Here is a 14,236-nt window from a genome sequence, read left to right on the forward strand (position 1 = left end):
AGGCAGTGGCAGAGTGATATTGTCGCTGGACTAGTAATCAAGAGTCCCAGGTAATACTTCAGGGACCAGGGTTCGAATCCCAGCACGGCAGGTGGTGAAATCTGAATTCAATAAAAATCTGGAGTTAAAAGTCTCATGACCATGAAACTGTTGTCGATTGTTGTAAAAAAAACCCATCTGGTTCACGAATGTGTTTAGGGAAGGAAATCTGCCGTCCTTACCTGGTCTGGCACATCTTTGACTCCAGATCCACAGCAATGTGGTTGACTCTTAAATGCCCTCTGCAATGGCCTAGCAATCCGCTCAGTTCAAGGGTAATTAGGGTGGGTACTAAATGCTGGCCAAGCCAGTGACATCCACATCCCATGAATGAATTTTTAAAAAGTACTTCACTGAGTACTGGAACCATGTGAGGAATTACTCTGTCTGTATTATTGCAGTGCTGTTAATAAAGTCAGTAAAAGACAATCTGTTGTTGGGAGCTTGATTATCAGCGGCTGAAACCACAAGGTTCAATATTTAGAGTCAATAAGATGAACAAAGAAACACATCAGGGCCCAATACTCCAGCTGGATATTCACAGGAGAAAGTCTGGTATCTAAAACCTTGAGTGGAGAGAACAGAGAAAGATCCCAACTGTAAAAAACCCTCAAATTATTTATAAATAGTTTTCTAATGTTGACAGATTTCAAGTCAGTTTCTATCACTGAAGTCAATGGCAGGTGAGAGATGGCCAAAGGTTCCAGATAGAAATGTAACTTGATGTTATCATTACCTTACATTGGTAGATTCAGGATTTTCACACAAACATTTTCAATCTTCGTACTATTTTCAGACTGTAAAGTTAAACCTGCCGTTTTACTTTGTCAGGAACAGATCCCAGTTTTACACCAATCTCTGATTTGACACCATGTTTCCAGCATTCTTTCTGACTCTAAATATAGTTGTAAAGGAGCTTCTGTTCCATATCTAAGAGCTCTAAACCATGGAAGAGAGTGGCTTTCTTACACACATCAGGATTAACCCACACATTCAGTCTTCAATATGATTAAAAGCAGAATCTAATTCTTGCAGTCATTTGTGAACTCGCTGGTGTGTCACAAGCTGTGATGACAGAGTGAATCAAAGAACAAAGAACAGTACAGCACAGGAAACAGGCCCTTCGACCCTCCAAGCCTGTGCCGCTCCTTGGTCCAACTAGACCAATCGTTTGTATCCCTCCATTCCCTTCCCACACATTGAGCAGGTGAACGGCCTCTCCCCAGTGTGAACTCGCTGGTGTCTCAGCAGATGGGATGACTGAGTGAATCCCTTCCCACAGTCAGAGCAGGTGAACGGCCTCTCTCCAGTGTGAACTTTCTGGTGTTTCAGGAGTTGGGATGACTGAGAGAATCTTTTCCCACATACGGAGCAGGTGAATGGCCCCTCCCCAGTGTAAACTCGCTGGTGTTTGAGGAGTTGGGATGACTGAGAGAATCTTTTCCCACAAACGGAGCAGGTGAATGGTCTCTCCCCAGTGTGAACTCGCTGGTGCAACAGAAGCTGGTATGACTGAGTGAATCCCTTCCCACACTCAGAGCAGATGAATGGCCTCTCCCCAGTGTGAACCTGCTGGTGTGTCCGAAGGTGGTGTGGTTGAGTGAATCACTTTCCACACACAGAGCAGATGAATGGCCTCGCCCCAGTGTGACTTCGCTGGTGTGTGAGCAAGTCAGATGACTGAACAAATCTCTTCCCACACTCAGAGCAGATGAACAGTCTCTCCCCAGTGTGAAGTCGTTCGTGTATTTGCAGATACCTTTTGCTCTTAAAGCTCTTATCGCAGTCAGAACATTAAAAAAGTCTCTGATCACTGTGTACATGTTGATGTTCAGTGAGCTGGCATGACTGAGTGAATTCGTTGCCACACACAGGCCTGATGAATGCGCTCTCCTCAGTGTGAACTTGCTCATGCGCCAGCAGGTCACGAGTCAGCAAATTCCTTCCCACACATGGAGCATCTGAACGGCCTCTCCCCAGAATGAACTGGCTGGTGTGTCGACAGACTGGATAACTGAGTAAATCCATCTCCACACATGGAGAAGGTGAACGGTCCCTCCGCAGTGTGACTGTATTGATCATTTCCCAGTTCAAATGGGAACATTAATCCCATCCCACAATCACCATATGTCCATGCTTTCTCCATAATTCAGTTATTCATTTGTCTCTCCAGGTTGGATGTTCAGTTGGAGCCTCACACAGAATACCTGTACATTTCTCCGCATTGTGAAAGGTATGATGTTTTTTCAGGCTGTGTAACTGGTCTTTCCACAGTCAGGTCACTGGAACACTCACTCAGGTGAGTGTGTGTGTCTTGATGCTTTTCCAGTCACACTGATGTTTGAAATCTTTTCCCGCAGACAGAACTAACATTTCTCCTTCCACATTCAGAGGTCGATGATATTCAGTCCCTGATGAATCGAGTGATTCTGTCAGATTTTGACATGACGTTTGTTCTGACTTTCCCATCTGGAACTCCTCTCCCTCTAACGACACAGTAGCACAGTGGTTAGCACTGCTGCTTCACAGCTCCAGGGACCTGGGTTCGATTTCCGGCTCGGGTCACTATCTGTGTGGAGTTTGCACATTTTCCTCATGTCTGCATGGGTTTCCTCCGGGTGCTCCAGTTTTCTCCCACAGTCCAAAGATGTGCGGGTTCGGTTGATTGGCCATGCTAAAATTGCCCCTTAGTGTCCTGGGATGCGTGGATTAGATACCTCTGAACAAAAAAACTGAATTTGAAAATCTGGCCACTGCCTGAAGTATTGGAACCACGCAGGGATGATAAGATCTTCAGACAGAGACACCACCCCCCCACCCCCAAACACACACGCACACATGCACCCGCACACACACGCACTTCATGATCTGTTGGTAAGATTTCCTGAAACCCCAGAAGCTGGCTTTTATCAGGTGGCACATGGGACATTATACTGGGATAGCAGTGTTAGTGTGTAGATGTGATATGTTATATGTGGTTTAATTAACCTGTGGAAATGCCTGGTGAAGCTGCATTGAAGAACGGGTCCCTGATATGCTCAGCTGATCTAACAGAACAACATTGACTGATTAATGTGGTCAGTAGAATGGGACAACATTTTAAATCATCAAGGTATTGACACAGACTCCACAGACAAACTGACGTTAAAATAAACAGGACAGAATTAAAGACACTGAAATCGATCAGAAGAGTAAAATTAAACTGAAGAGGCATATAGAAAATATCCACAAGATGGATTTGGGTGAAAAGGGAGTTGAGAATCTTTAAAGTTGAACTTTTGTTTCAACCAGAGGTACTTACCACAAATCAGTAATATAGATTTGCAAGTGATGATCTACAGTTCAGGATAAATCAACGTCAACCGGTATCACATTTTAGTGAAAATGTGTTTCTGTTGCTGATTCTGATCATTCTCGTTGCTTTAATATGTCATCAATATTAAGTAATCAAGAAATTAGGGAAAAACAATTGTAGCTTCGGAATAGCTGCATTAATCAGAAATCAGTTTGTGAGAATCAATAAGAATTTTCCCTTCTCAAGGTGGGAGATTGACAACTGATAGAATATGAAGGCATTTCTTAAATATTACCGGAATGGTTCATTCCCCCTCTCACTTCCATAGCAGTTGCTGGGTGACAAACACAGGACAGGCCTGTTATCACTGTCCAGGATATGTCTCCCTCACAGACAATGAAACAAGATATTTCTAACTCTGATACAATTTGATCTCATGACTTGGATGGCCAGCCATGATCCTCATGAATGGTGGAGCAGGCTTGTAGGGCCAAATGGCCTCCTCCTGCTCCTATTTTCTCTGTTTCTACAAGTAAAGAGAGTGCAGAGGAGGTTTACCAGGATGTTGCCTGGTATGGAAAGGCTTAGTTATAAGGAGAGATTGGGTAAACTGGGGTTGTTCTCACTGGAAAGACGGAGGATGAGGGGTGACCTAATAGAGGTGTATAAAATTATGAAAGGCATAGATAGGGTGAACAGTGGGAAGCTTTTTCCCAGGTCGGTGGTGACGTTCACGAGGGGTCATAGGTTCAAGGTGAGGTGGGGGGGAGGTTTAACACGGATATCAGAAGGACGTATTTTACACAGAGGGTGGTGGGGGCCTGGAATGCGCTGCCGGGCAAGGTGGTGGAGGCAGACACACTGGGAACGTTTAAGACTTATCTAGATAGCCACATGAACGGAGTGGGAATGGAGGGATACAAAAGAATGGTCTAGTTTGGACCAGGGAGCGGCGCGGGCTTGGAGGGCCGAAGGGCCTGTTCCTGTGCTGTATTGTTCTTTGTTAAACTATTTGTGTTAAGGTTAAAACAGGCTCTCAAGGAAAATAACCATCACTTTGGACAAGGAAGAGATTTCAAAGTGATCTTCAGCCCAACATCCATTCTCTGGTTCACACCAGTGAACAGTTCAGAGGAGACTGAAGCTATTAGCAATGGAGACCAACATTTAATCTGTGTCATTGGTTTGTCCTCGGGAACTGGGAAACTGCTCTCACAGTCATGGATCAATTTTTTTTTTCATTCCATTATGCATCATTATTAGCTGTTGTTTCATAATAAACCAATCTAAAACTCACACATGAGCTCAAGCCCCTCTTTTGGGTCATCAGATTCCCCTGGATCAAGTCTTACCAAACACTGCGTGCACTTCCAGTTGCCATATTAAAAAAAGTTGAGGCATTAGAAAGGGAACAGAGAAAATTTACAATAATTATATCAGAAATGTGTAGGTACTAGATTCTAGGAAAGGATCGACAACCTGGGTCTCTTTTTGTTCAGACTGCAAAAGCTTCAATCCACCAAGCGAACTACTAGGATATACCCGTTCCCTCCATTTACTGTGGATAATGGGCCTGTATAATCAACCTGCAAAGTTTCCCAGGGAACATCATTCAGATGGGATGTGTCCATTTGGACATTTTATTTCACAGAGTCAGATTAATTTGGACACAGGTTCAGGTGGTGAGGAACATCCTCGTGCTTCCTCAGCCACCGGTAGTAATTATGAACATAAGAATGAATCAAAAGAGAAACACTTCCTAATTTAATCCCGAAACTAAACTAGTTGTTTTGTAAGACATCACAATGCAGCAAGTTAAATTCAATCCACCTTGTAGGATTGTTGAGTCCTTACTCGCTGTGAGCCATAAGGGAAAGTTGTTCCTATGGTGTACGGCCTATCTGACCACAGTCACATCAGAGTCAGGATCGTGACAAGTTTTAAAATCAGGTTTAACTGGAGTCTGTCAGACCAGTGTTAATGATTATGTTTTGGGTGAAGCCCATGGAATCTCCTCTAAAGCAGCTTTCTTGGTGAGTCAGTCTGCCTGGTTCTTACCATCACCCTCTTCACTAACTCCTGCTGCTGATCTACCTTCACCTTACAAATAGCAATTTGTCCCGGACACTTACCAGCAACTTCCCCAATCATTCAGAGTTTGGAATGGTGGGCGATTTTTTTTTGCCAGAGAAGCTGTTTCCAGTGAAGGAGGTCCAACTAATGAAACTTTCAGAATAATTGGTGATTCTATCAGTAATGGGCTGTATTGATGATGTCCTCAGATTTCTGGGCTAAATATTGTGGTGCCAATTTAATCAGGATGCCACATACTGTCACTGGAAATCAACGACACAGCACCAGACTGACATGGACCTGATTCATAAAACCCAGATCAATCTACGAACTCTAATAGTCAAACAGGGATATGACTTTAACAGGATTGGACTTTGTCTCTTTCTTCTGAGAGGTATGTGGGATTCTTTAATGCTTCAATATCCCAGCCTAGTGATAATTGTGAAGTTTCAGGATATTAATGTCTTTACTTTGTAATCTCACAATTTGTCTACTCTTTAACACCAGGAGCACTCCCTTTATTCACAATGTTACCATGGCTTGTCCAGTCTGTAGAATCATCCAATTAAATTCTAACAGGTACTCTGTGCGTTTCACTCCAGTGAGCATTTAATATATGCTTAATAAACGGGACAATCAATCTTTGCACACAGGTGAATGTGTCTGAGATGTATCAACCTGGAATACCTTTTCCATTAAGCTCTCAGTTCATGAGAGCATATATATATTTGAGTCATAGAGGTTTACAGCCTGGAAACAGGCCCTTTGGCCCAACTTGTCCATGCCGCCCTTTTTTTTTAAACCCCTAAGCTAATCCCAATTGCCCACATTTGGCCCATATCCCTCTATACACATTGTACCCATGTAACTATCTAAATGCAAAGACAAAATTGTACCCGCCTCTACTACTACCTCTGGCAGCTTGTTCCAGACACTCACCACCCTCTGTGTGAAATGATTGCCCCTCTGGACACTTTTGTATCTCTCCTCTCTCACATTAAACCTATGCCCTCTAGTTTGAGACTCCCCTACCTTTGGGAAAAGATATTGACTATCTAGCTGATATGTGCCCCTCATTATTTTATAGACCTCGATAAGATCACCCCTCAGCCTCCTATGCTCCAGAGAAAAAAGTCCCATCTATCCAGCCTCTCCTTATAACTCAATCCATCAAGTCCCTGTAGCATCCGAGTAAATCTTTTCTGCACTCTTTCTAGTTTAATAACATCCTTTCTATAATAGGGTGACCAGAATTGCACACAGTATTCCAAACGGGGTCTTATTGTTCTGACTTTGCCAACAGGGCTATGGAATTTATTGGATAGATCTTCCAAAGGCCAGCACAGGCATACTGAGCTAAATGGTTTCCATCTGTGCTGTATCATTCTGTAAAACAATGAATATTCAGAATCAGGAAGAGACAGAACGAGAGGAACCAGTGACTGTGCGATTGAATCCAGCCAGAGTCAGCACCATCAGGGAAGGGGAAAGAGAGGAGACAGTGTTAAAGCTTCTAAATTTCTGTGTCGTCCCACAGGAGGACTTTGAGAAATTTAACATAGCAGATCATCAATTCGCAATAATTTGCGTTTTTAAAAATTAATTTATCTCAATCGCCAACAATGTTATTTTATATTCACTGTTTGAGGTTACAATGGCGCTGCTGTTAACCACCATTCCTTGCGGGTGTGAAAGTACCCTATTCACTCCACAGGAGCCAATGCGCATGCGCGATGTTGTATGTGGAGCATGCGCATTATCACTTTGCTCGGAGCCCTGCGAGTGCGGGAGTCGCTTTTTTCAACGGGTGAGAGTGTGTGGGGCGGAGGGAAGAATGAAGCCGGGAGTCAGGGTGGGGAGGGAGTGGAGGCTTCACAAACACCTGCTGTAGGCCGCAAGGTCCGAATAAGAGCCTGCGGGTCCCGGGTTTGCAGCTGCGGGGATTTTATCCGGGATCAGGCCCAGTGCCGCGGCCGCCATCTTTGTTCAGCGGGGAGCAGAGCGCATGCGCGATCAGTCGGCGGTGCTTCAGGGTCCCGGTGACCAGGAGAGGGAAGGTTTGACTCACTGACTGACAGGGCGGGTTAATTGGCGCTCTCTTCAGAGAGGGAAGGTGCTGCAGGGCGAATGTGCGGCCACCCGAATAACAGAAGAAAATATCATCAGAATTAGGAGCATGAGGAGGCCATTCGACCCATCAAGGTTGCTCTGCGATTCAATAAACTCATGGCTCATCTGATCAACAAGATGCTGGAAAATGTCAGGTGTAACAGCATCTGTGGAGAGAGAATAGAGCTAAAGTTTCAAGTCTGGATGACCCTTCGTCAGAGCTCATATGCTCATTGTCATAACTCAGTTTTCCTCCAGCCTCTCTCACCCTTAACTCCCTTGGAGGTGAAACTCCCGGTGCAAACACAGCCTTGAATATACTCAATGACCAGTCTCCACTGCCCACTGGGGGAGAGAACTCCACGGGCTACTGGCCATCTGAGAGATGCAATTGCTCCTCATCTCTGTCCCTTTTTTTAAACTGTCCCTCCAATTTTTGATTCCCTTTTGAGGGGAAACATTCTTTCAGCACTTACCCTATCAAGCACCCTCAGAATCATATATGCTTCAGTTAGATCTCCTCTCATTTATCTAAAATCCAATGAGTATCGACGCACCCTGTTAACCTTTCCTTAATAAACAAACTTCTTTATGCCAGGAATTATCTTAGTGGATCTTGTCTGAACTGCAACCTATGTCAGCATTTCAATCTTAAATAATCCTATGCTAGGAAACAGAAGGAGAGGATGTTATGAATTTATATTCTGGACTAACTAATGGATTTTGGAAACTCCTTTTACGGTTAGAAGGGGAGGATTTATACACAGCAATCTCAAACCAAGAAAAATATTTATCTCTTAATCTCTAACCACTGTTGACACATGACTCTTGTAATCTCCATTCGCAGGGAATTAGAAGATTTGAAGACTGCAATTGTTCTCCGACTCCAGTGCTTCTGGCATCTTTCCAGCTGCAGGTTCCAGCAGGAGGTTTTAAATTTGAGAACAGTGAAATTGTTCCAGAGGTGAGTATTATTGTGCATTCATCTACAGTTTAGAGTTTTTAGTGCTTTGCTCTGTTGTCTGAGAGAGGTTCCATGGCTCTGGGACTGGTGTGATTCACCAGCGAGTTCACACTGGGGGGAGGCTGTTCACCTGCATTGTGTGTGGGAAGGGATTCAGTCAGTCATCCACCTGCTGAGACACCAGCGAGTTCACAAGTGGTTACAGGGATTGGATTTTGCTGTTTTGCTGCTGTTAATCACATTCAAGATTGAACCATGTTCATTCATCTGAATCATCGATGCAGATTTGATGGGCTGAATAGTCTCTTTCTGCACTGTAGGGGTTCCACGGATTCTTAAAATTCTGTCCGAATTGAAGATAATTTCACTATTTCTGATTTCCGTCCATCTGGAGATAAATTCCACTCCTTTGTGAGCATTTTGATTGATTTGCTGGCTCGCAATGATGTTTCAAATTCATTATTCACTCTAAACCAGTGAGGAAAGAGTGTTCCACAGCAACTAGAATTGTCTGTTCTCAGTTTCTGAGCTGTACTGACTGTGATGACATTTGTAAACTCCTTTTACAGGATATTAAAAGGGGAGGATTTGCCAGAAGAAATCTCAAACGAAACTTCACGTCAAGCTCTGACAGAGTCACTCGTTCGGACGGGGAAAATCATCGCCCATTTTACCATCAGAGTGACAGGAAAAGCACCAAGACGCAGACACTCACACCATGGGAAAACCGTGGAAATGTGGGGATTGTGGAAAGGGATTCAGATCCCCATCTGAGCTGGAAACACATCGACGCAGTCACACTGGGGAGAGGCCATTCACCTGCTATCAGTGTGGGAAGAGATTTACTAATTCATCAGACCTGCTCACACACCAGCGAGTTCACACTGGGGAGAGGCCATTCACCTGCTCTGATTGTGGGAAGAAATTTAGTATTTCATCCAATCTAGTGAGACACCGTCGAGTTCACTCTGGGGAGAGACCATTCACCTGCTCAGTGTGTGGAAAAAGATGCAGAGATTCATCCACCCTGCTGGTACACCAGCAAGTTCACACCAAGGAGAGGCTGTTCACTTGTTCTGAGTGTGGGAAGGGATTCACTCGGTTATCCAGTCTGCAGAGACACCATCGCGTTCACACTGGGGAGAGACCATTCACCTGCTCAGAGTGTGGGAAAGGATTCAGAGATTCATCTGACCTGCTGGCACATCACCGAGTTCACACTGGGGAGAGGCCATTCATCTGCTCCGTGTGTGGGAAAGGATTTGGAGATTCCTCCACCCTGCTGACACACCAACGAGTTCACACTGGGGAGAGGCCGTTCACCTGCTCCAATTGTGGGAGGGGATTCAGTCAGTTAGCCAATCTGCTGAGACACCAGCAAATTCACAGCGGGGACAGGGAGAGGCCTTTCACCTGCTCGGAGTGTGAGAAGCGATTCAGTGATTTACCTACCCTGCTGACACACCAGCGGGTTCACACTGGGGAGAAGCCATTTACCTGCTCTCAGTGTGGGAAGGGATTCAATCGGTCATCGAACCTGCAGACACACCAGCGAGTTCACACTGGGGAGAGACCATTCACCTGCTCTGACTGTGGGAAGGGATTCACTCAGTCATCCCACCTGCTGAGACACCAGCGAGTTCACAAGTGATGACTGGGGTTGTATTCTGCTCTTATTGCTGCTGTTAATCACATCCGGGACTGAACCATGTTCATTCTGACAGATGGTGAAGTGGGAGGGTCAGAGGGTTTCTTGCTGCTGGACTGGCCGGTCTCTCAATTTTCATTCCAGTGGCTGATTCCATTTGAACGAGGGCACATTTCCACTGAAATGATCCACAAAAACAGATGTCAGATGAGACTGAGATGAGGAAAAAATTCTTAACTCAAAGGGTAGTGAACTTGTGGAATTCTCCACCACAGAAGGCTGTGGAATCCCAATCACTGAATATGTTCAAGGAAGAGATGGATTTTATTTTAGATTTTAATGGCTTCAAGCGGTGTGGGGAGAATATGGTATTGAGATTGAGGATCAGCCATGATCATATTGAATGGTGGAGCAGACTCGAATGGCCTGCTCCTAGTTTCTATATAGAGTACATTAACTTTATCCTGGATAATAAATAGTCTTTTTCCTCCCACTACAGGTGTCTTGTCTTTTATCCGTCCTCGTTCTGAGGGTTGGCCGCGCTCTGAACAATCTTTCTCCACTGATTTCTCAGCTGCTCTCACTGCCTGTCCCATCGAGAGGCCAGTCCACATTCCGATACTATCCACACATCTCGGGCCTTCCTTGTACACATTTTCCAGGAGTTTTATCTCACATTGGTCAATTAAAAATGCCTTTCACCAGGATGCTGTATCGCAAGTCTTTGTATTAACTAAAGATTTGGCAATACTTTGTCTCTGAAAGAAACCCCGTAACAGCCCTGAACATCACTGGCCTTTGAATGTGGAAGGAGCAATGTTACGTCTATTCTGTCCATGGGATAAGATTTCAGATATAATTGTGACTGGAAAAGCACCGAGACACACACACACCCGAGTGAGAGTGTTCCAGTGAACTGAGTGTGGAAAGAGCTTTAACCAGTTACACAGCCTGAAAATACATCACACTATAGGGTAAGTAGATGGGAACGTGGGAATGATAAAGTATAATTTGGGGAAAAAGATTATCCGCATTGTTGGGAAGAATAGAAAATCAGCATTTTATTGAAATAGAGAGGCTGCAGAATTCCACAGTGGTCTCCTTGATGAGGGATATACTCAGCATGACCACTGTGACTGTGTCCTGTCGATGTACAGCTGCATTGCAGGGTCAGGATCATCTCTGAAGGAGCTGCCGGTTAGTCCCTTTTCCTCAGAGCCTTCACTACAATTAGAGAACGATGACAGCAAATAAAGAGGTCATTCAGCCCATCGTGTTCACACCCACACCAGCTTTCTGAGAGAGTGACGCAGCCAGTCCCACTCCCCAACCTCTCCCTCGTTACTCCCCGGCCTCTCCCTCGTTACTCCCCGGCCTCTCCCTCGATCACACCCCGGCCTCACCCTCACTCCCTCCCTGGCCTCTCCCTCGATCCCTCCCTGGACTCTCCCTCGGTCACTCCCCGGCCTCTCCCTCGGTCACTCCCCGGCCTCACCCTCGATCCCTCCCTGGCCTCTCCCTCGATCCCTCCCTGGCCTCTCCCTCGATCCCTCCCTGGCCTCACCCTCTATCCCTCCCTGGCCTCTCCCTCGGTCAGTGCACAGTCTTTCTCTCGTAACCCTGAACATTTTTTTTTCTCTTCAGATAATTATCCAGTTGTGTTTTGAAATCTTGTTTGAACCTTCCTCCTCCCCACACTGGGTCAGTGCACGCCAGGTTCTAACCACTCACTCTGGAAACGGGATTTCCTCAAATCACCATTGCTTATTTCACAAATCACCTTTAATTTGTGTCCTCTGCTTCTTAACCTTTTTGCCAATCAGAATAGTTTCTTCCGATCTACTCTGTCCAAATCCCTCTTGATTTTGAATATTTCTATCGAATCTCCTCTTCTCTATAGAGATCAGCCCCAGCTTTGCCAATCTACCCTCATAACTGAAGTTTCTCATCCCTGGAACCAGTCTCATGATTTTTTTCTGCATCCTCTACAATGTCTTCACCTCCTTCCTGTAGCGATCTATCCGGAGTTGGCCACAATGCTCCAGTTGAGGCTGAACCAATGTTTTATTCTGGTTCATCACAACTTCCTTTGTTATTCTCGGGAATTTGGACATCAGCCTTTCTCCTGTCAATATACAGCTGCCTTATGGGGTTGTAGTCACACATTTGAAAGAGCTGCCCATCAGCCCCACTCCCCTCCCCTTTCTCCAGAGCCCTGCTAACTTTACCTTCAACTGGAGATCCAATTCACTTCAGAAAGATGTATCTGAATCTGCTTCCATCCCCTTTCAGGCAGAACATTCCAGAACAAAATTAATTGAGAAATGAATGCCCCCAGTGGATTTTTCCCAATTATTTGATGCTACGTATTTAATTGTTGATCTTCTGTTTAATACATTTCCAGAGCAGATTTAAGGGAAAATGTTCATGACATCTTAGAGATGAACCACACGAAACACTGTCTGTTTGAAACAAAGCTGATTTATTTGATGTATTAAAATATTAAACTCCAGCCACATTACAGGAGTTAACATCAGCAAAATAAAAGCCAGAATTAATGTGATTCAATCCTAAATATGATCAACAGCAGCAACAAAAGCAGAATCCAACTCCTCTAGAGACACTGTCTGAGAGTCAGTGCAGACTCGATGGGCTGAATGGCCTCCTTCTGCACTGTAGGGATTCTATGAAAAGTAAAGTCAAGATTAAAATAAATAAAGATTCTCCAGCTAGTCACTAATCAGCCTTTTCCATTTTTCTGAAGTCACCTTATAATTATTTATCTCCTAAATTTGATGAATTAAACATAATCTGCAATTATATGATAAATGATCAGTTTTATACAAATTAATGAATCATGTCTTACTTTATAGTTGGATAATGCAGTGACCAGAACTGTGCTCAGTATTCTAGCTGTGTTCTAACTCGTCTTTTATCAGTTCTAACGTAATCTCCCTGCTCTTATATTCCAGGCCTCAGACAGGAAAGTGTCCCAAATGCCTTCTTGACCATCTGATCTCCATGTGCAGCCATCTTCAGGGATCAGTGGATATGCACTCCAAAGTCCCTCTGTTCCTCTATAATTCTCAACATCATCCCATGTATTGTTCATTCCCTTGTCTTGTTTACTCTCCCAAATTCAATCTCTCTCATTGATCCAGATTGAATTCTACTTGCTATTTTTGTGTTGACTCACCCCCCCAGTCCATTAATATCTTCCTGCTGTCCACAGCTTTATTCCTCATTGTCAACCATGGGAGAAACTTTTGTATCAGATGCAAACTTAGTAATCATTTTCCACACAGTTGAGCCGAAATTATTGACACATACCAGAAAACTGTGGAACACCACTGGAAACAGGCATCTTGGCATCATTCAGTCCTGGGTGTGATGAACAGCAGAATCCAACCCCTGCTGTTGCCTGTGAACTTGCTGGTGTTTCAGCAGGTTGTTTGACTGAGCGAATCCCTTCCCACACATGGAGCAGTTGAACGGCCTTTCCCCAGTGTGAACTCGCTGGTGTTTCAGCAGATTCTGTTTACTTTTAAATCTCTTCTCACAATCAGAACATTCAAAAGGTCTCTGATCAGTGTGAACAAGTTGGTGTGTAGTCAGGTGGGATGACTGAGTGAATCTCTTGCCGCACAGGGGGCAAGTGTAAGGTCTCTCTCCAGTGTGAACTCGCCGGTGTATCAGAAGGTCAGATGCATCAATGAATTCCTGACAACACACAGGGCAGGTGAACGGCCTCTCCCCAGTGTGAACTCGATGGTGTCTCAGAAGGTGGGCTAACCGAGTGAATCCCTTCCCACAGAGAGAGCAGGTGAATGGCCTCTCTCCAGTGTGAGTGTGCTGGTGTTTCAGAAGATCCTTTTTGCTTTTAAATGTTTTATCACATTCAGGACAATTGAAAGGTCTCTGATCAGTGTGAACAAATCGGTGTTTCAGGAGCTGGGATGAACAAGTGAATCCCTTCCCACACACGGAGCAGATGAACGGCCTCTCCCCAGTGTGAGTGCGTTGGTGAATCAGTAAATCCTTTTTACTTTTAAAGTTCTTCTCACACTCACAACATTTAAATGGTCTCTGATCAGTGTGAACACTTTGG

General features: G+C 44.6%; 1 protein-coding gene across 1 annotated transcript in view; it reads left to right on the top strand.

Annotated features, from left to right (window-relative positions):
* Nucleotides 1-14,236, top strand: part of LOC144483140 (uncharacterized) — a 28,666-nt gene that overhangs the window by 3,029 nt on the left and 11,401 nt on the right. The window contains exon 2 of the mRNA XM_078201929.1: nucleotides 9,243-10,119. Within this exon, the coding sequence (XP_078058055.1) occupies nucleotides 9,243-10,119 (877 nt within the window). The remainder of the gene's footprint in view (nucleotides 1-9,242; nucleotides 10,120-14,236) is intronic.

The sequence above is a fragment of the Mustelus asterias genome, unplaced genomic scaffold (assembly GCF_964213995.1).
Source record: "Mustelus asterias unplaced genomic scaffold, sMusAst1.hap1.1 HAP1_SCAFFOLD_47, whole genome shotgun sequence".
NCBI lineage: Eukaryota > Metazoa > Chordata > Chondrichthyes > Carcharhiniformes > Triakidae > Mustelus > Mustelus asterias.